General features: G+C 40.7%; 1 protein-coding gene across 1 annotated transcript in view; it reads left to right on the top strand.

Moving 5' to 3' along the window:
- CDKL3 (cyclin dependent kinase like 3) overlaps nucleotides 1-19,193 on the top strand; it is a 91,813-nt gene extending 72,620 nt beyond the window's left edge. The window contains 2 exon segments of the mRNA XM_067731756.1: nucleotides 15,108-15,216; nucleotides 16,001-19,193. Coding sequence (XP_067587857.1) covers nucleotides 15,108-15,216; nucleotides 16,001-16,092 — 201 coding nt within the window. The 3' untranslated portion in view covers nucleotides 16,093-19,193.
- The last annotated feature ends 3,363 nt before the right edge of the window (nucleotides 19,194-22,556 follow it).

Below are 22,556 nucleotides of genomic sequence, written 5' to 3'. Positions count from 1 at the left end.
TTTGATAAGGATTGCACTGAATCTGTAGATTGCTTTAGGTAGTATAGTCATTTTCACAATATTTATTCTTCCAATCCAAGAACATGGTATATCTCTCCATCTGTTGGTATCATCTTTTATTTCTTTCATCAGTGTCTTATAGTTTTCTGCATACAGGTCTTTTGTCTCCTTAGGTAGGTTTATTCCTAGGTATTTTATTCTTTTTGTTGCAATGGTAAATGGGAGTGTTTCCTTAATTTCTCTTTCAGATATTTCATCATTATTGTATAGGAATGCAAGAGATTTCTGTGCATTAATTTTGTATCCTGCTTCTTTACCAAATTGATTGAATAGCTCAAGTTGTCTTCTGGTCGAGTCTTTAGGATTCTCTATGTAAAGTATCATGTCATCTGCAAACAGTGACAGCTTTACTTCTTCTTTTCCGATTTGTATTCCTTTCATTTCTTTCTCTTCTCTGATTGTTGTGGGTAAAACTTCCAAAACTGTGTTGAATAATAGTGGTGACAGTGGACAACCTTGTCTTGTTCCTGATCTTAGAGGAAATGGTTTCAGTTTTTCACCATTGAGAACGATGCTGGCTGTGGGTTTGTCATATATGGCCTTTATTATGTTGAGGTAAGTTCCCTCTATGCCTACTTTCTGGAGGGTTTTTATCATAAATGGGTGTTGAATTTTGTCAAAAGCTTTTTCTGCATCTGTTGAGATGATCATATGGTTTTTCTCCTTCAGTTTGTTAATATGGTGTATCACATTGATTGATTTGCATATATTGAAGAATCCTTGCATTCCTGGGATAAACCCCACTTATCATGGTGTATGATCCTTTTAATGTGCTGTTGGAGTCTGTTTGCTAGTATTTGGCTGAGGATTTTTCCATCTGTGTTCATCAGTGATATTGGTCTGTAGTGTTCTCTCTTTGTGACATCTTTGTCTGGGTTTTGTATCAGGGTGATGTTAGCCTTGTAGAATGAGTTTGGGAGTGTTCCTCCCTCTGCTATATTTTGGAAGAGTTTGAGAAGGATAGGTGTTAGCTCTTCTCTAAATGTTTAATAGAATTCACCTGTGAAGCCATCTGGTCCTGGGCTTTTGTTTGTTTCGAAGATTTTTAATCACAGTCTGAATTTCAGTGCTTGTGATTGGTCTGTTTAAATTTTCTATTTCTCCCTGGTTCAGTCTCTGAAGGTTGTGCTTTTCTAAGAATTTGTCCATTTCTTCCACGTTGTCTATTTTATTGGCATATAGTTGCTTGTTGTAATCTCTAATGAGATTTTATTTTATTTTTATTTCTGCAGTGTCAGTTGTTACTCCTCCTTTTTCATTTCTAATTCTATTGATTTGAGTCTTCTCCCTGTTTTTCTGATGAGTCTGGCTAATGGTTTATCCATTTTGTTTATCTTCTCAGCGAGCCAGCTTTTAGTTTTATTGATCTTTGCTATTGTTTCCTTCATTTCTTTTTCATTTATTTCTGATCTGATCTTTCTGATTTCTTTCCTTCTGCTAACTTTGGGGGGGTTTTGTTCTTTCTCTAATTGTTTTAGGTGTAAGTTTAGGTTGTTTATTTGAGATGCTTCTTGTTTCTTCAGGTAAGCTTGTATTGCTATAAACTTCCCTCTTAGAACTGCTTTTGCTGCATCCCATAGGTTTTGGATTGTTGTGTTTTCATTCTAATTTGTCTCTAGGTATTTTCTGATTTCCTCTTTGATTCCTTCAGTGATCTCTTGATTATTTAGGAATGTATTGTTTAGCCTCCATGTGTTTGTTTTTTTTATGTTTTTTTCCCTGTAATTGATTTCTAATCTCATAGTGTTGTGGTCAGAAAAGATGCTTGATATGATTTCAGTCTTCTTAATATACTGAGGCTTGATTTGTGACCCAAGATTTGATCTATCCTGGAGAATGTTCCATGTGCACTTGAGGAGACAGTGTAATCTTCTGTTTTTGGATGGAATTTCCTATAAATATCAATTAAATCTATCTGGTCTATTATGTCATTTAAAGCTTGTGTTTCCTTATTAATTTTCTGTCTGGAGGATCTGTCCATTGGTGTAAGTGAGGTGTTAAAGTCCCCCACTATTATTGTGTTACTGTCGATTTCCTCTTGTACAGCTGTTAGCACTTGCTTTATGTATTGAGGTGCTCTTATGTTGGGTGCATATATATTTATAATTTTTATATCCTCTTCTTGGATTGATTCCTTGATCATCATGTAGTGTCCTTCCTTGTCTCTTGTAACATTCTTTATCTTAAAGTCTATTTTATCTGATATGAGTATTGCTACTCCAGCTTTCTTTTGATTTCCATTTGCATGGAATATCTTTCTCCATCCCCTCACTTTCAGTCTGTATGTGTCCCTAGGTCTGAAGTGGGTCTCTTGTAGACAGCATATATATGGGTCTTGTTTTTGTATCCATTCAGCGAGCCTGTGTCTTTTGGTTGGAGCATTTAATCCATTAACGTTTAAGTTAATTATCGATATGTATGTTCCTATTACTATTTTCTTAATTGTTATGGGTTTGTTTTTGTAGGTCCTTTTCTTCTCTTGCATTTCCCACTTAGAGAAGTTCCTTTAGCATTTGTTGTAGAGCTGGTTTGGTGGTGCTGAATTCTCTTAGCTTTTGCTTCTCTGTAAAGCTTTTGATTTCTCCGTCAAATCTGAATGAGATCCTTGCCAGGTAGAGTAATCTTTGTTGTAGGTTTTTCCTTTTCATCACTTAAAATATATTGTGCCACTCCCTTCTGGCCTGTAGAGTTTCTGCTGAGAAATCAGTTGTTAATCTTATGGGAGTTCCCTTATATGTTATTTGTTGTTTTTCCCTTGTTGCTTTCAATAATTTTTCTTTGTCTTTAATTTTTGTCAATTTGGTTACTATGTATCTCGGCATTTATACTGTTGGGACTCTCTGTGCTTCCTGGACTTGGGTGGCTATTTCCTTTCCCATGTTAGGGAAGGTTTTGACTATAATCTCTTCTAATATTTTCTTGGGTTCTCACTCTCTCTTCTCCTTCTGGGACCCCTATAATGTGAATGTTGTTACATTTAATGTCGTCCCAGAGGTCTCTTAGGCTGTCTTCATTTCTTTTCATTCTTTTCTCTTTATTCTGTTCTGCGGCAGTGAACTCCACCATTCTGTCTGCCAGGTCACTTATCCGTTCTTCTGCCTCAGTTATTCTGCTATTGATTCCTTCTAGTGTATCTTTCATTTCAGTTATTGTATTGTTCAGCTCTGTTTGTTTGTTCTTTAATTCTTCTAGGTGTTCTTTAATTCTTCTAGGTCTTTGTTAAACATTTCTTGCATCTTCTCGATCTTTGCCTCCATTCTTTTTCTGAGGTCCTGGATCATCTTCACTATCATTATTCTGAAGTCTTTTTCTTGAAGGTTGCCTATCTCCACTTCATTTAGTTGTTTTTCTGGGGTTCTATCTTGTTCCTTCATCTGGTACAAAGTCCTCTGCCTTTTCATTTTGTCTATCTTTCTGTGAATGTGTAAACCACCCTGTATTAATGTAACATTCTTAAAGGAACATTTGTGAATCAGTCATTACAAAGGAATATAGGGAATATGTATATATCTCTTAAAACAAACCCCCCTTTTTTACAGGACTCTGCTTTCTCTTCTAACCCTTATGAATGCCACTAAATGTTATTATATCTCCAATAAATTCCTGAAATATTTCCAAAGAAATAGAAACCAGTAGAATTAGGCATTGGAAAAACTCTCTGACTGTTGCTTCTGGGCTGTGCTCTGGATCTACAAGTAATTCTGTGGCTTAAGATGCTTGCTCACATTCCTGAGCTGTATGTGTAGTTCTGAGGCAATGTGTGACACAGTGACATGGGCTAATTACACAGTCTCAACTTGTCCAAAGGGAATCACGCATGAGAAGGCAGGCTCTCTAATCTTCCTTTCAGGAGGATTTCATCCCATGATTCCCCACCCAGAAGTGCAGAGTAAACAAATAACAACAATTAGGTTGACTGTGAGACCTCATAACCCACTTTCTGGGTCTTATCAGCAAAGCTAGAAGCATGTCCTATTTAACCACAGAGCCTGTGGCAATGACCATTTCACATCTCTATGGCTATGGGGATATTTCACCTCTCTGCACTGGTCAACATTTTTTACTTGCTCCCTAAAAGATAATCACCTGTATAGTATGGAATTATTAATTTCAAATGTGGGAACAATTATGTTAAAATGAGTTTTTGTCTTTTAGAGATACATAATGAATATTTATTGATGAAAGTGTACGATGACTAGAATTTGCTTCAAAATGGCACAGGATGGGGGAAGTCAGTGGGGGGTTGTAGATAAAATAATAATGGTCATGAGTTGATGATTGTCGAAGCTGGATACTGGGTGCATGGGGAATCATACTATTCACTATATGTTAGTGAATAATTATTAGCTTTATAAAAGGTCTACTTTTTATATGTTTTAAATTATACATAACTTTAAAATGAGCACTCTTTATGTAGAGGGCAGAATTAGCAATGTTTAGATTTTGGGTTGAGTATTGTAGTGAAAAAGGAGAAATGCTGATGAATTGGTTCTAGAAAAATGTGCAAGTCCAGTAATTTCTCTTTGTAATGCATTATACACTATTCTGTCCATCACCTGCCTCCAAGGCTATACTAACTCTGTAGAGCTATGATTAATGTCCTATGCATTTGCCTGCCTTTTATCTGTATTCCTAGAGTTTTTTCACCTTTGCCTTCTCTCTTGCATTAGATAAGTAATCTCATCATGTCAGGACATTCCATGTAATCAGCCCTTCACTCCATAGCACTGAGTACTCTGACTTTCCAAGAATGATAAAATTTAAAAGTATAAAATAGGAGATCAAACAGTGTAAGCCAGTATTTTTGAAAAGACTTGCAAAAAGATGGTGATTATCTAAATGTTGGTTTATGTGTCAGAAACAGCTGAGTTCACTTAGTCACCAACAGTGATTCTCTTTGAAACTAAGGGGAATACATTATATTTTTTCTTCCTGTAAAACAGAAATAATCTAGTCTCAGAATGGGAAAGGGAGAGGAGGGGAAAAGGAGGGAAACAGGGGTGAGAATGGCAGCAATTTTCTCCAGTCACCCAGTGGTTGTTCCAAAATTCATTCCTAAGTGGAAGGGACAATGGACCTGTCCCCAGGTGGCTGTGCCCACAACCCTGGGTCTTGTTTCTTATTGGTATATCTCCAACACAGCTTTAACTCTTCTGAGTAGGTGAAATTGCTTCCAGAAATCTTCTGTAGCAACTGCAGCCTCTTTTCCTCTTTTAGCATAGAGTTCTAGAAAATTTTACTGCTGTGAAAGGCCATAGCATTATTTTTAAGGTTATCCAAAGACCCTGAATGTGCAGGGTCTTGCGCCAGGTATATACAGCACGGCTGATACCAGAAGCCGGGTCTCAGTTCTACCAGCCAACTTCCCACCTCCACCTAGGTCCTAGAGATCTACCTTGGAGGTTTGTTTTGAAAATTTTAGTCTGATAGGATTCAAGGGATAGATTGAGTGCCCCATTTAAGAGCTATAATCTCTAGTTCTGGCTTTCAAAAGGAAGTTTGAGGAGGGTGACTTTCCTCTTAAGCAATGTGCTAAGATAACGGAGTGAGCTGCTGTGGGGAAGTGGTGATGTTGTCAGCCCTTTCTGGCTTCTACACTGAAACTGCTACTCTTGGTTAGGAAGTAAAGGAGGAAGTGAAGCAGATTCATCATTGCTTAAGGAGCCTGGTATGTGCAGCTAGGATTTCCTAGCTGTTGGCTGAAGCAACAGGGGGAAACTTTTTCATACACTTGCTGGGCCCCAGCTGAGAAGGGCTGGGGAGCCGCTGGCTCTTAGGATGGACCTGCTCATATGTGTTCTCCAAGGAACTCATTAGGAACTGCTGTGATCTCATTTTTTCTGTGTATGACATTGTTCAATACCTCCAGGAAGTTTTCTTTAGGAGAAACCTTTTATAGCAGCTCTACATGGATAATTGGTAAATATGGCTGTGATACAACAGGAAAGCTTCGATTATTTGAAAGTTTCTTCCACTAAATGGACATTAACTTTTAAGATTCCCCTTCCCTTGGCCCTGTAAAAGTGGTTAAGAAAATGAATAGTGACTAGGCCCATGCTCCAGGGGTTCCAGAGAGCAGACAGAGCAGGTAGTCTGAGCTCTTGGACTCCTAGCCAGGCTCTCAGCCCTCCTTTATCCTCTAGGAATAGGTTCTTGGTCAGTTGTTAAGAATGAAAAATCCAGCTTGCTAGAGTATCTAGCCACTCTGCAGAAGTGTTAACAGATCTGAAAGGCCCCTTGGCCTTCCGCTGCTTGCAGACAGGCATGCCTCGAGTCTAGACTAGGCAAGGTCTCCTGCTCTTTCTGTTCCTTGAAGGACTCTGGAATGAGATGACATTTCCATCTTCCTGCCCATGGCCTAGTCCAGCCTGTGTTTCCTCTTTTGTGAAATACTTCATCAGGAGCCAAATTAAATCTCCCTTGCCTTAATTTGAGCCCATTTCTTCTTCTTTTTTAAAAAAATTAATTAATTTATTTGTTTATTTTTTGGCTGCATTGGGTCTTTGTTGCTGTGCGCGGGCTTTCTCTAGTTGCGGTGAGTGGGGGCTACTCTTCGATGCGGTGTATGGGCTTCTCATTGTGGTGGCTTCTCTTGTTATGGAGCACGGGCTCTAGGCACGTGGGCTTCAGTAGTTGTGGCTCTCGGGCTCTAGAGCACAGGCTCAGTAGTTGTGGCGCGTGAGCTTATTTGCTCTGTGGTATGTGGGATCCTCCCGGACCAGGGCTCAAACCTGTGTCCCCTGCAATGGCAGGCAGATTCTTAACCACTGTGCTACCAGGGAAGTCCCCGGCCCATTTCTTCTTGATTAGTCATCTGAGATGACACAATAACTTCTTTTTTAAAAAAAGTTTATTTTATTGAAGTATAGTTGACTTACAGTGTTGTGTAGTTTCTGCTGTATAGCAAAGTGATTCAGTTATACACATGTATATATTTTCATATTCTTTTCCATTATGATTTATCACAGGATATTGAATATAGTTCCCTGTGCTACACAGTAGGACCTTGTTGTTTATCCATTCTATATGTAATAATTTGCATCTGCTAATTCCAAACTCCCAAGTCATTCCTCCCCTACCCGCCTCCCCCTTGCCAACCACAAATCTGTTCTCTATGTCTGTGAGTCTGTTTCTGTTCCATGGAAGTTAATTTATGTCATATTTTAGATTCCACATATAAGTGATATCATATATGTATAATATCTGTCTTTCTCTTTCTGACTTCATTTAGTATGATACTCTCTAGGTCCATCGATGTTGCTGCAAATAGCATTGTTTCATTCTTTTTTGTGGCTGAGTAGTATTCCATTGTTTATATGTACCACATCTTTATCTATTCATCTGTCGATGGACATTTAGGTTGCTACCATGTCTTGGCTATTGTGAATAGTGCTGCTATGAACATAGGGATGCATGTATCTTTCCAAATTATAGTTTTGTCTGGATATATGTCCAGGAGTAGGATTGCTGGATCATATGGCAACTCTATTTTTAGTTTTTTGAGGAACCTCCATACAGTTTTCCATAGTGGCTGGACCAATTTACATTCCCACCAACAGTGTAGGAGGATTCCCTTTTCTCTATGTCCTCTTCAGCAATTGTTATTTGTAGACTTTTTAATGATGGCCATTCTGACCTATGTGAGGTGGTACCTTGTTGTAGTTTTGACTTGCATTTTTCTAATAATTAGTGATGATGAGCATCTTTTCATGTGTCTATTGGCCATCTGTGTGTCTTCCTTGGAAAAATGTCTATTTAGGTCTTCTGCCCAGTTTTTGATTGGCTTTTCTTTCCTAATTAATTAATTAATTTTTGGCTGTGTTGGGTCTTCGTTGCTGTGCATGGGCTTTCTCTAGTTGTGGCGAGCGGGGGCTACTCTTTGATACGGCGTGTGGGCTTCTCATTGTGGTGGCTTCTCTTGTTGCAGAGCACAGGCTCTAAGCATGCGGGCATCAGTAGTTGTGGCTCACAGGCTCTAGAGCGCAGGCTCAGTAATTGTGGCACATGGGCTTAGTTGCTCTGCAGCATGTGAGATCTTCCCAGACCAGGGCTCGAACCCATGTCCCTTGCATTGGCAGGCGGATTCTTAACCACTGTGCCACCAGGGAAGCCCTGACCCAGAAGTCTTTAAAGGGAACATCAATAAGCCAAAGATATGAGTTAGTAACTCCTAGAATGTAAGGTTGGCGAGCTAACCAAGAGACACTGAGGCAAGAGGCAGGCTCCAGGGCACTGAGGTGGCAGTGTGTCACAGGTTTGAGGTATGGAAGGGGATGAAGCATGCTGGAACCATTTGAGAAGGATAACTGTGTACAGCCCAAGTATACAGTGCTCAAGCAATATGGCACTACTTGGTCACATTAAGTATACACATATCCTATGATGAGATTTCTGCAGTCTGTTAACACCCTCCCCTTCCTGCAACAATCAGGAGTGTTGTTCAAAAGAGTGGAAACCTGGTGGAAGTGAGGATGGGGGAAATGATTTTTGTCAGAGCCACCTCCTACAGTTGTGCAGATTGTGTCCTGAGCAAGGCTTCTACTGAGGGGGCCAGTAGGGGCTGAAACCAAGCCTGAACTCCACCTTGCCAAGCCTTGTGCAAGGGCTGTGTCCTCCAGGAGGAAGAGGTGCCTTTTCTGATGCATAAAAAGACACCACATGGATGAGAAATTGTCTAAAAAGATTGCCACATGGGTCCAAAATTGGACACACATGAGGCTGCTCATGGCAGCATTGTTTTGGGTGGCACCAGGAGTGCCCATTACTGGGGAGCAGAGAGGCCACATGCCGTGTGTACATGGTGGAGTCCTCTGCAGCCGTCAGGAATGGTGGACTGGAGTGCACATGGCAGTGTGGATTGGTCTTAAAAACAAAGTGCACAGTGGAAAAAGTAAGACACAGTGAGATCTATATCACAAGGCTATGGATGTAAATTAAAATGCATGCAAACCAGACAACAACACACACTCCCTTGAACACATACAAGCCAAAAAATGGAATTAAAGATTAAAACAGTTGCCTGGGATTTCCCTGGGGGTCCAGTGGTTAAGACTTCATGCTTCTACTGCAGGGGGCACGGGTTTGATCCCTGGTTGGGATCCTGCATGCCGCACAGTGCAGTAAATAAATAAATAAACAAACAAACAAATAAAATGGTTGCTTGTGGAAAGGACAGGAGTGAGGAGTGGGCATAAGAGGAAATACATGCGTACATACATAAAAGCACAGCATGAACTGAAAAGTGATTAACACTCTGCACCTGAGGCCTAATAAGTAAAAAAATAAATAAATAAAATTAAATTAAGTGCCCTGAGCCTTGCGGTTTGAGGCTTTCTGTGGACCACCAGCATGGCTTGATCAGCATGATCACAGCTTTTTAATTATCTCATTTACAAAGATTTATATCTGGACTTGTGTGAGCTGCCTTATAACACACCTGCCTTTGTCAAACTCAGAGGTGTCTGATACTGTCCTGGTCCTTAAAGTCCTTGGAAATTCCTTGTCTTACCTATATTATTTTATTTTCCTGTTAGCCATAAACAGAAATGAAAGCATCTACTTCCCTGGGGATTTAATCAAACTATAAAAACTATATGAATGAAGAATAGGGGCTGCAAAGAAGAAAAGAAAATCCTCAGTTCTTTTTGGCCTGGTTCCTTATAAATCCTGCATCCACTTTTTGCATCCAGCGAAGGCTGGCAGCTGATGGGTCAGACTGGGCCCTCAGTCATTGGAATACAGTGTCTTGGCTTCTTCAAAGATAGGTCTAGATCATTCTAGACCAATGCAGTCATAAAGTACCTAGTGCTAAAAACTTTCACCATTTAAAAAATATAATTTTTATTTTTGAGATATTTCTTGGCCAAGTGTGTGTGCAACTTTAACCAAAAGAAGACCTAATATTCTCCAAGTTAGCATGTGTTCAATCAATAGGTACCCAATAAGCATAAGTTAGATTGAATGATCTTTCAAACTTGCACCCTCTGCAGTGAAAGTGCAGAGTCTTAACCACTGGACTGCCAGGGAATTCCTAGGTTGAGTGATCTTTTACCATCCATTCAGGGACACCTCTTCCCCGTATGGAGTCTTATGTGTATTAGAAATGTGCCTCTTCTTCCTGAAGACACAACCCCATAGTCAGGTACAGGTGTGGCAAGTGGAGCTGTGTTGCAGCCCCACTCACCCCCTCTGCTGTTCAGGGCACAATCCACACAATGGTAGGAAGTAGCCCTGCAAACAAATAAACTCCCCTCTTCTCTCTTCCACTGGGTTTCCACTGTTTGTAACATCTTTGCTTGTTGGTCTAGGAAAGGCAGGCCTTACTGACCATCCTAATTGCCAGGTGGAGCAACAGTGTCTCCCATCCCACATGCTCTTGTGGAACTTTGCTCCTGCCTCTATAAAGGTGGAGACTAATTCCACTCTCCTTGAGTCTGGGTGAGCTTGTTGACTTACTCTCAACCAACGGGACACAGCAAAAGTTGACACTGTGATTTCTGAGGTTAGGTCATAAAGAGTGATACAGCATCCACCTTGTTGGCTGGAACGCTTACTTACACTTGAAGCCCTCAGCTGCCATGTAAGAAGTCTGACTATGCTGAGGAAAGCCAGGCTCTGAGGAAGCCATGCCATATGGAGAGGCTGCATGTGGGTGCCATGGAGAGGCTGCATGTGGGTGCCCTGGTCAGCAGTCCTAGTTTTTGAGTGCTCCAGGCTCTGACATCAGACATGTGAGAAAACAATCCTTCGATGCTTCTAGCTCCCAGCTGTGAAGTCATCATCGGACTTTGAATCCTTCCAGCTGAGGCCCCAGACAGCTAAGAGCAGAGAGAAGCCATCCCCACCGTGCCCTTTCTGAATTCCTGACACATAGAAGCCATGAGCACAATAAATTGGTGGTGTTCTATGCCACTAAGTCTGGGGTGGTTTGTTACACAGCATTAGTAACTAAAATATCCGTTATTTTCAACAACACCAAAATGCAGAGCAGTAAAAGAGGAAGGGAAACTGTTATAAATTAAATATTAAAAAATTATCAACTAAAAGAGACAGAAGAGACATATCAACAAAGACAGATGACATTGCTTGGCTCCTGATTAGAATAAAGTATTACAGAAAGATACTTGGGAAAATCAGGGCAGTTTGACTTTTGACTGGATACTAGATGTATGAAGGAATTATTGATTTTTTAATAAAAGAAGGGATTATTGATAATTTTTAAAATGTGATACAGTAGTTATTGAAAAAAAGTCTTATTTGTTACAGATAAATACAGAAGTATTTAAATATGAAAATATCCGTGATTTGCTTTAAATTGGTTTTAAAATAGAGATGGGAGGTACAGATGAAACGAGATCGCCATATGTTGATAATTGTCGAAGCCAGGTGATAGGTACATGGGGGTTTATTACATTATTATCTCTAATTTTGTACATATTTGAAAACTCCCATAAGAAAAAGTTTGACAAAAGAGGATGGTAGGTCCTCTGTCCTATTCTTCCAGGCTGTGGTTTTGTGCTAACAGGTGCCTATGGTTTAAATAGATTGCTCCTCTTATAAACATGATCTCTGTGCACTTCTGGGGGCTTCTTGAGACCCAGGACCCTACACTAATGTGGAGGTTTCAGGCAGAGAAGCGGACTAGCAGAGGAAAGCATATTCTTAGGTAAATGTTTAGGCTCTCCTCAAATTAGTGTAATTTTTGGTGGCTAGAATTCCCCTTAAAGACAGACTTCTCTTCCCTGACGATACCCAGCGCAGCACTAGGTACACAGAGGAGATCCTATCAAATTGATTTGAATTAAGAAACCTGATTGTTCAGGCTTAATCCATCAGCTTACTCCAAAAGTTAGGTAGTGTTCAATTTTGAACCTTGAAATCTATGTCAGCAGAAAAGCAGGCAACAAGGCTGCATGTTGCTATACAGATGACATATCTTGGAAGGTCCTTCTGTTTGCATGTGAGTTCTCTTCTTGAAGAAAGACTATTAACTCATGCTGCAGCCTGCTGCTCTCTGCTTGGTTTTGGCTATGTCACTAAGCCCAAAATAGAAAGTTCTTTTACTGCAAAGCAGGGAAAGAGGTTTAAATTTATCAATTCAAATAACAAAGGGCAGCATTATACTGGCTTTTCTTGGGTGGGGGTGGGGAGAGAGAATGCCTGCTTCATCAAGGAGAAAGAGTGATCTGACACTGGCAGAGGCCGGGACCAGGAGACAAGCATACACTGTGGTGAGTTGGGCTTGTTTCCCATCCTGGCCCCCCTCAATCTTTGCAACTGTGTCACCTCTTTTAGGACATGGGAAAGCAGCTGAGCCACTGGGGATTCAGTCCCAGAAATGTCACTGAAGTTATCAGACTGGAAACAGTTCTCTGAGCCAAACCCCTTCTCTCTCAGCCTTTAGTGGGGTCAGTACCTTGCCACAGAGTTAAACAGCAGGGAGATATTTTTTCTTGTCAAATGGTCAAACATTTTAAATGATCTCTAGGGTTGGAAAGAGTTTGGGGGAAATTGGCATTCTCATACGTTGCTGGAAGGAGGTAGATTGATCCACCCGTCTGGAAAGCAACCTGACAAGATGGATTCATGGTGTAGCAGAAACAATAGACCCAGAGGCTCTCCCACCTACAGCTGGTGGAAGTATAAACCGGCTCCATAGACAAACTCTTGTGCAAGTACAACAGGGGACATTTACAGTAATGTTCATAGCAGCAATGTGAACAAGAGCTAAATCCTAGAAACAATGCAGTTGCCCATGAGTGGAAGAGTGGATGGTAAACTGTGGTGTATTTACGCACTGGGGTATTTTACACCAGTCAAAATGAACTACAGTAAAATGTAATGATATGGATGAATTTTTAGCAAAGTAATATTAAGTGAAAAAAAAATCCTGAAAGATTACATGTAACATGATATCCTTTTTATAAAGCTAAGAACAATTTTAAAAAATTACTCTTTAGGAATATATACAAACACAGTAAAACCATATAAAAGGAAAAGCACAGAAATGAACATCTGATGCAGGTTCCCTTGGTTGGGGAGTGCAGGGAAATGAGGGGGAAGCCCTTATGGGTTAAATATTGGTTATTGTTGAAGTCCTAGCTTTTGTTTGAGGTTGTGGATTCACAGGTACTGATTACATTATTGAAATGAATTTACCACCTAAATTAACAAAATCAGGCCATCCAGTAACAATTATGATAATGTCATGAACCAAAGATTGTGGTTAATTCAATTCTGAGAACCTGATATTAAAACAAAACAAAATAAAATAAAAACAGTCCCAGAAATGTCACTGAAGTTATTGATACTTGGCACAGTTATTCTATTTCTAAACATTTATCTTAAGGAATAAACAGAGATGCACACAAAAATTTATGAACAAGGACATTTATCACGGTATTTACAAATATAAAAATAGGAAACAATCTAACTACCAAACTAAGGGATTAGTTACCTAAGTTGGGTTACATCGATACGCTTGAAAAAAAGGTAGTCTTTTTAAAATATTCTAAGAGTATTTAAGTACCAATGTATGGAAAATACTATATATCAGTTGAATAAAATGGGTTACAGAACAGACGTACACAATATGAACCCAGTTTTTTTATTTCCTGTAAGTATATATATATATATATATATACACACACAGAATAACTGGAAAGACTATACATCAGAATGATTATATCACTCTTGCCTAGATGTTATGATTATTTTTTCCTTAAACTCTTCAGTAGTTCACAAATTTTCTACAGTGATCATTAATTCTTTTACAATCAGAAATAATTTTATTATAAAATTAGATGTTAATAGTAGTAGCTAATGTAGATGCAGTATTTGTCATGTGCTAAGAGCTTTACTTGGGTTAATTTATTTAACGCTTAAAATAACCCAGTGAGGATGGTACTATTATGATCCCTATCTTACAGATGAAGATACTGAAGTTTAGCTTAAATAACTTGCATGAGGACATAGAAGTCCTAAGAAATGGTGCCTTGAATCAGGCTTCTAGGGGGCTCTTCAAAGAGTAAGCCTGATGGAAGGGTCTTGGTCTCCCTGACTCAGGGATGGCTCCACCAGAGAGAATGAGCTTCTGAAAACAGCACTGGGAACTAAACAGCCTGATGTGGACCTGAAATCCACACAGAGAAAGAGACCCCAAGGGATGCCTGAGCCAGAGCCCATACAAGGGAGCCAAACATTGAACGTGGGGAGGGCAGACATGGGGGAACCAGGGCACCCAGCCCTGAGGATTTCTGATGAGCCCTTGTGGAAAAGGAGATCCCATTTATTGAAGAATTGACTGGAGAGCAGAGATGTTTTTACTCATGGTTCTGGCCAGCTCTAACTCCCACCAGCCATTGCACTAGGATTGGTATCCGGAGCCTTCGGTAGAGAGAAGAGGGTGCTCTAGGCATGGGACAGAGCCAGGGACTTGGCTGCGGTCTCTTCTCATCACTCATGCTTTAAATATAAGCTCTGATGTGATCAAGGCGTCAGAGATAAAATGCCTTTCTCAAGCTCAGTCAGCAGGATATGGTATCCAATTTGGACAAGACAGTGGAAAGTAGACTCAGGGGGAAAAAATCCCTTGGTCTCAACACCAACACACGGGAGTTGAAGAACTTGACACCTTAACATTGTAGAATAAACAAATGTAGGCATGTTTTCTTCAAAACAGCTAGAACAGATATGATTTAAGAGGAATGAATTTTAACAGTTAGTTCTTCTCTTCTCAGCTGAAGAATTCTGGACTATCTTTCAAGATGTAGCTCAAGCATCAGCTTCTGTGGAAATACTTCCCAAGCTGCCTGAAGCAACAAGGCCATCCCTCTTCTATAAATGTTTAATAAATGACTTGTTTACCTGTCGGACTGTCTGTCTTCCCCTGCTGTAGCATAGCCCAGTGGACTGTGTTATACACCTCTAGGTTTTCCCTGCTTTCCCTGTATCTCTTTCCATCAACTCTCCCCCCCAAGCATCCCTGTGCATGCCATGTGGTAAGTGCTAATTAGCAATTTTTTTTGGAATTTTTTTTTTTTTTTTAGGCCGCGCCATGCAGCATGCGGGATCTTAGTTCCCCACCAGGGATCGAACCCGTGCCCCTTGCATTGGGAGCTCAGAGTCTTAACCACTGGACCGCCAGGGAAGTCCCTGGTAAGTGCTAATTAAATATTGCTGTTGGAACAGAGAGCTGTAGAGGTTTGTGGTGTGGTCTTCTAGAATTCTCAGAGCTGGGATCCAATCCCCTTTTTGCATCTCTGATACTGGAGAGAATCTGATGAAGGCTAAGAACCCTTCCCCAGAAAACACATGCAAAAGAAAATTCCCAATTGTATAGCAGTAAATACACACACACACACACACACACACACACACACACACACCAACAAATACACAAATGAGTGCGTGTAAAACTGGGGAAATCTGAATAAAATAGGTGGATTTTACCAATATCAGTATCCCAGTTGTGTACTGCTATAGTGCAAGATGTTACCACTGGGAAATTGGGATCTCTGTTATTTCTTACAACTGCATATGAATCTAAAATTATCTCAATAAAATTTTCAATAAAAAAGAAAAATCCTGTACATTATCCTTTAGGAATTGATATATCCCCTTGAATTCACCCATGGTTCCTAATTTGAGAGCTCCCCAATATAGTCTAATCTCTACATCGTTGGAGGGGAAACTGATGGGAAATGATGTGCTCAAAGTCATACAGATTGTTGGAGGCAGAAGAGGAAATGAGCCCACTTTCTTTTCCTTACACTACAGCTGGCTCCTAAGAGGAAGAGAGTGCTGTCCACATTGTGCTATTTTCTTGACTTAAAGGCAAGACAAACCAATCAGGGCAACTGATATTCCCTGACATGGGGGCAAGCTGGGTAATTCATTTGCAGAATTATTTGGTCTTTTTTTTCTTCTCATTGCTTTTTAGGCTGCCTGTACTCAGCCTATGGATGGGAAGGATCTCATTCCCAAAGAAGGTGGCTTGGAAAGGTGTGGCTTAGGGACCAGCAGCCTTTTTGATTCTGAGTGCCATAAGGGGAGCCAAACTGTGCCTATGGGTTATCCCAATAGGGTAGCAATGGAGGAGTAGGAGAGAAAAAAAGAGAAGAAAAAGAGGGGACATCAGGAGGAAAGAGAGCAGAAAGGCATGGTAGGAGGAGAAGACAGTGGAGGAGGGGATGGGATAGGTGTATTTAGGGAGTAGGATTGATGGGGTGGGTTGGACCACAGGCCACTCACTAAGCTGCAGCCTTTAAGGACACCAGTTATTGTTCTATTCTTGGAGATTGCTAGGCATTGAAAGTGTCAGATGGTCGAGTGGTCAAGATATTCCTTTTATGAAAATCGCTTGTGATCTGATGCTAAAGGCTCTCCAGTAGTTAAGAGTTCAGGTACTCTGTACTAGTTATTTTACAAGTTACTTAATCCCTTTGTGCCTCAGTTTCATCATCTGTAAAAGGAGGATAATAATGGTGCCTACCTCATGAGTGGTGAGGAATAAATTATATAAAAATGTAAAGCATTTAGAAGAGTACCTGACACATAGTAAGTACTTAATTAATGCTGGCCTTATAATTGTTACTACTTGACAGAGGCTCATTTCCTCTTGCTTGTTCCTCCAAAGACAGAGACAGTGGTTAGCATCTTTCCTCTAAGAAACAACCATCAACATGTAAGCACTAAATTATCCACCGGTTCTCTCTTTTCTGCACACACTGTTCCTTCTTCTGTTTGTGGACCCAATTCCACTATCATCCACCACAATGAGAACTTAAAGAGGAGCACATAAGTACCTGGTAATCAAGGGGTCTCCCTGTCTGGTGTTCCCTCTAATGGCTTAGGGAACAAACACTCTGGTGAGGGGAAAGTTTGTTTCTTTCCATCTGACAGGAGTGCAGTATGGTCCTATCTTTCTATTTTTACAGATGAACTTCAAAGCACTGTTTAAATGCCTCTGTGCTTGCAAATTCACCTTCTTTGGGGGATCTGATTTTTAAATCTTTCCTAGCATCAAGTTAGAGCGGTGGTGAACTGATTAATCTGGAAAATAAAGAACAAAATATGAACAGATTTTTCACTCCCGCCTCCGGCAAAATGTCCCCCTCCTCAGCAGTGTTTCTGGGAGTCTTTAGGGAACACCTCTCATGGGTTCACCAATAAGTCCTCCATTCATAGCTCTCTGCTCTGACAAGTGCCAGGTCTCTCTGAGGTTCCACTAGATTCTGGGGCTAGGCGCTCCCAATCAGGAGAGAACTAGAGTCATCAGGGAAGACTGTTCAGAGGGTGTGGGGCTTGAATGACAGGTAGGGTTCATGTAGATACAAGGGGCTATCTGGGAAGCAGGGACAGGCTGAGCAAAGAGGTGAAAGTAGGAATGGAACGGATGAGGATAGCTTTGGTCTGGGAGATTTAGGGGCCCACTGAGCTGAGTGGAAGAGCTTTTAGTGAGAGGTAAGGCAGGAGAAAAGGCCATATTGAAATGCTTTGTGAGGAGACCGTTTGAGAAGACCACAGGAGAGGTGAGACTTCTTTTCTCAAGAAAGTGAGGGCCCTTGAGTAATATTCCAGGGCATGGTAGAATATTTACTAAAACTGTTGGCTACATGTTCTTTGGGCCTGTGACTCCCCTAAAATGTGCCGTGTCATATTTACTTAGGTATTCTGAAGATTTTTTTTTCCCAATAATAAAAGCGTTCAATTATAAAAGCAATATGTTTTGTTACAGAAGTAAAAAGAAAATACAAAACAATCCCACTCACCAGAAGCAACTGCTGTCAACACCTCACTGTGTATCTTTCTAAAGTCTCTTATAAACATGTATTTTATAATATATATTTAATAAAATTAGGGTTATATCATACATGCTGTTTTTTTTTTTTTGTTTGTTTGTTTTGCAGTATGCGGGCCTCTCACTGTTGTGGCCTCTCCCATTGCGGAGCACAGGCTCCGGACGCGCAGGCTCAGCGGCCATAGCTCACGGGCCCAGCCGCTCCGCGGCATCATACATGCTGTTTTTTAAGGCCTGTGGTAATTTTTACAATTACTTTATCACATAAATGATAACATTCCAAATTTCAGTTAATACAAGATCACCGAAGGAATTTTTGCCCAACTACTTAATATAGATGTTAGCTCATACATGTTTAAAACTTCCTATATAGTTCCACAGAGAACTTCCCATTGGTGGCACTGCGTTGAGCCTAGCACAAGCCCAGGAAGACAAGAAGAACAGAAAATTCCAGGCGTTTTGTTTGTCCAGGTGTTTTCATTGTTGGAACGTAGGACTCCCCTTACAATGCAAATGATTTTTTTTCCTTGTCTATAAATAATGTTTTATTGAAACACAGTTGTACTCCTTTATTTACACTTTACTGTGGCTGCTTTTTGGCTACAATGACTGAGCTGAGTAGATACAACAGAGATCATATGGCAAATCTAAAATATTTACTCTCTGTCCCTTTACACAAGTTTGCCAACCCCAGTGCAAATGATTTTTTTAAACCCCATGTTATAATAAGATTCTGCTGCAATAAATTTATATCTCGATATACATAATATCTTTAAAACTGAAGGTAAAGTTTCTGTCTGTGCTCCCCATCACCGCTCCATACCCCAGCCACTACTATTGGCTCCCAACTTTCCTGTGTCATCTGCCCCATAAACTAGGAGTATCTCCAGCCTAACCACTGTACATTCATAGTTTGAATTACACTGGGATTAATGGAATATTTATATTCACTAAGAGGCCTCATTTGGAGAGTGTACAGTTAGGTGATGTATGCATGAGCTTGCTGCCACACGGTACAAGTTTATTATGTTCAAGTCATATCTAAATTGGAATAATCTGACCCAGTGAAGTTTGGATGGGGTAAAAGAGCCAACTTTCTGAAGTTGTAAAACCACTCTTAGATGATGCCAGCATTTAAATCGAATTAAAACTGTGGTTAAAGTTTGGGAACTTTTGACCTTATCTCTTTAACTGTGGTACATAACTGAGTGATTCCAGTACCTAATTTCTATAAACACCTGCTCTCAGTTTTTAGTACTACTTCATACATGCTGTTTTATAAAGGTATTTTTTTCACTTAAAATATATTGCAAATAGGGCTTCCCTGGTGGCGCAGTGGCTGAGAGTCCGCCTGCTGATGCAGGGGACATGGGATCGTGCCCCGGTCCGGGAAGATCCCACATGCCGTGGAGCGGCTGGGCCTGTGAGCCATGGCCACTGAGCCTGCGTGTCCGGAGCCTGTGCTCCGCAACGGGAGAGGCCACAGCGGTGAGAGGGCCGCATACCGCAAAAAAAACAAACAAAAAACACACACATATATATATATATGTATGTATGTATATATATATGTTATATAATATATATATATTGCAAATAATGTTCTATGTCATAAACATATTTCTATGATAAGATTTTTAACAGCTGCACAGTTGGTGACAGTATTCTTAAGGTTTACCCAGCCTTCCCGAGTGATGAACTTTGCTTTCCATTTCAGATTTTTTTTTCCTTTAACAGAAAAGAATATGCCCTCTGTAACTGACAATGTCATGGACATTACTAGGGGACATGGTCATATTTTCTTTAGCCAAACTGCAGAGCTAAGGGAAAGGGCTGATTTATATCTGTGGCAAAGCTCCTGGTCACAAAATTTTGATCACATCTATAAAATTCTAATTTCAGGTGAAAGGGAAGTATAAGTTTATTTTTTCTGAAAACCACAAAGGAAAGGAACAGGGATAGATACCAATGAGTTACAAGCATCATTGCGTATCGTGAGTGCAAAAATCTTCTGGGAGTTGGGCAGGCCCAGTTGATCAGAGCACGGCAGGCTTCTCATGGGCAGAGCCACTAAGATGTTGACTGCTCAGGTCTGTTTTTGGGTTTCTGGGGCATATACGGCCTTGCCGCAAAGAGTGTCTTATCAGATATGGCACCTTTTTCAGAGAGGAGACAGCGTAAGACTGACCAACTGAATTAATTTTTGGATTTATTGCTAAGTGACTTACTCTCTGTACAGCAAACCTTCTGAATGTTTGCTTGATGGCAAAGGAAGAGAGAGGGTGTTCTTTTTGTTCCATCTCTACTCTCTTTCTTTGAATATCCTCCCCCTTCCCCGCTTGATCCAATGGCTTTATGTCTATATGATGTTTTTTTTTGCTGGGGGTGGAAATCTTAGTTCCCCAACCAGGGATCGAACCTGGGCCCCCTGCCGTGGAAGCGCAGAGTCCTAACCATTGGACCGCCAGGGAATTCCCTATATAGTGTTTCTGATAGTTACGTTTTGTTTCCAAAGACCACTATGTATTTCATGGCAGACACTGAGGGGCTCCAACTGGCATTAAAGCATATTTAGCATCAGAGACCACTTAGAAATAATAATAATAATAATAATAATACTTACTGGACATTTATGATATACTCTTTGGTGTGTTACATTTATAATTTCATTTAAGTCTCAGAAGAGCCCTTTTATTGGCTATTATAATGATCCTCACTTTATAGATGAGAAAACTCAGAAAAGTTAGGTAACTTGCCAAACCTCACACATCTAGGCAGTTGCAGAACTGGAATTCAAAGCTGGTCCATCTGACTCCAGATGCCATTTCTTACCTACACAGCCCTACTTTCTGTCTCAGTAAGTTTAGAAGTCAGGGAACTAGAAGAAACAACAAAATATACCTAACATAAGGCAAAGAGAATTGCTGACAAATAAAATACATCTCATTCCTTCTCCACGTTTAATGTCAATTTTTATACCTTGGCTAAGAGTGCCCTTTATAAAGCTATTTGCTCAAGGTTATCTTCCTCATACCCCGCCCCCATCATCAGATGATTTTTATTTATACTTGTGTTTAAACATCATAGGCAACCCTCAGACTCACTGTATACTGAATTTGCCACCTGAGCAAAGATTCTTTTTCAAAGCATATTTCCTTTATTCATTCTCTGGTTTTTGCCAAGAAAAAAAAAGGACAATTTTTTTTTTTAATAAATTTATTTATTTATTTATTTTTGGCTGCATTGGGTCTTCGTTGCTGTACACAGTCTTTCTCTAGTTGTGGTGAGCCAGGGCTACTTTTCCTTGCAGTGCACGGGCTTCTCATTGCAGTGGCTTGTCTTATTGCAGAGCACAGGCTCTACGGGCGCAGGCTTCAGTAGTTGTGGCATGCAGGCTCAGTAGTTGTGGCTCACGGGCTCTAGAGAGCAGGCTCAGTAGTTGTGGCACACGGGCTTAGTTGCTCCGCGGCATGGGGATCTTCCCGGACCAGGGCTCAAACCCGTGTCTCCTGCATTGGCAGGTGGATTCTTAACCACTGCGCGACCAGGGAAGCCCAAAAAAGAACAATTCTTTTTGGCTTGCTTTTAACTTTTTTTTTTTTTTTAATTTATCTATCTTTTTGGCTGCATTGGGTGTTCACCGCTGCGCGCAGGCCCTCTCCAGTTGCGGCGAGCAGGGGCCACTCTCCGCCATGGTGCGTGGGCCTCTCACTGCGGTGGCCTCTCCTGCTGTGGAGCACAGGCTCCAGGCACATAGGCTTCAGCAGTTGTGGCCCCCGGGCCCCAGAGCACAGGCTCAGCAATTGCGGCGCACAGGCCTGTCCCCCGCGTCGGCAGGCGAACTCCCAACCACCCGCGCCACCAGGGAAGTCCCACTTTTAACTTTTTGTTCCAGGTATTCCTCAGCTCTAGAATTGAGACAGTCAGGTCTAATTAGCCAAGACCAGATAAATCAAACTGAATTTTCAGATCCGTTGGTTATTTTGGGTTCTACAGAGTAAAAAAAAAATTCTAGATTTCTTCTAAAGGAAACGATATTCTGATTTAGTTCTGTACTGTTTATAATCATATATGCTTTACTTCACGGCTTGAATGCTAATAAGAGCTTCCTAGAATTCATTCCTTAAGAAGTTAAGTCATGGCATCTAATTATTTGGCAGGATGTTTTAAGTATATATAATTATATCTTCCATTTTTGTGGTGGTGGAGAGCCAAGTCATCTGCATCAAGAGAAAATAATACCTGCATTAATGCTACCAGCTAGGATCTCACAGCATTTTGGAAAAACCCACTCATTATAATCTAGGAGTATACTAGTACTCAATACTTTTTAATCTAACTAACATCACCCCCACCTTTTTAGATAAAGAACTCAGGCAAAGGGAAATTATACTGAGCCTACTCCATATTTCAGTCCTTTGAGGTCAGTTGTGTGAGTATGGCTGAGACCTTGCACTTGCGAGTATGAAGTTTTAAATCCTGACTACTACCTTGGGCAACTCCCTTCTCTTTTCTGAGTGCCTGTCTGCTTCTTGCCTGATGAGAAAGGACCACTTCTCACAGGTACAGGGCAATGGTGAATAAGATAGCACACTGGGCATAGCTTTATTTGTTTTTGGTTTTTTTTTGCGGTACGCGGGCCTTTCACTGCCGTGGCCTCTCCCGTTGCGGAGCACAGGTTCCAGACGCGCAGGCCCGG

This window comes from Pseudorca crassidens, chromosome 3 (genome assembly GCF_039906515.1).
Source record: "Pseudorca crassidens isolate mPseCra1 chromosome 3, mPseCra1.hap1, whole genome shotgun sequence".
Taxonomy (NCBI): Eukaryota; Metazoa; Chordata; class Mammalia; order Artiodactyla; family Delphinidae; genus Pseudorca; species Pseudorca crassidens.
Note: the sequence above shows the minus strand (reverse complement) of the source record. Positions and strands in the feature narration are given on the sequence as shown.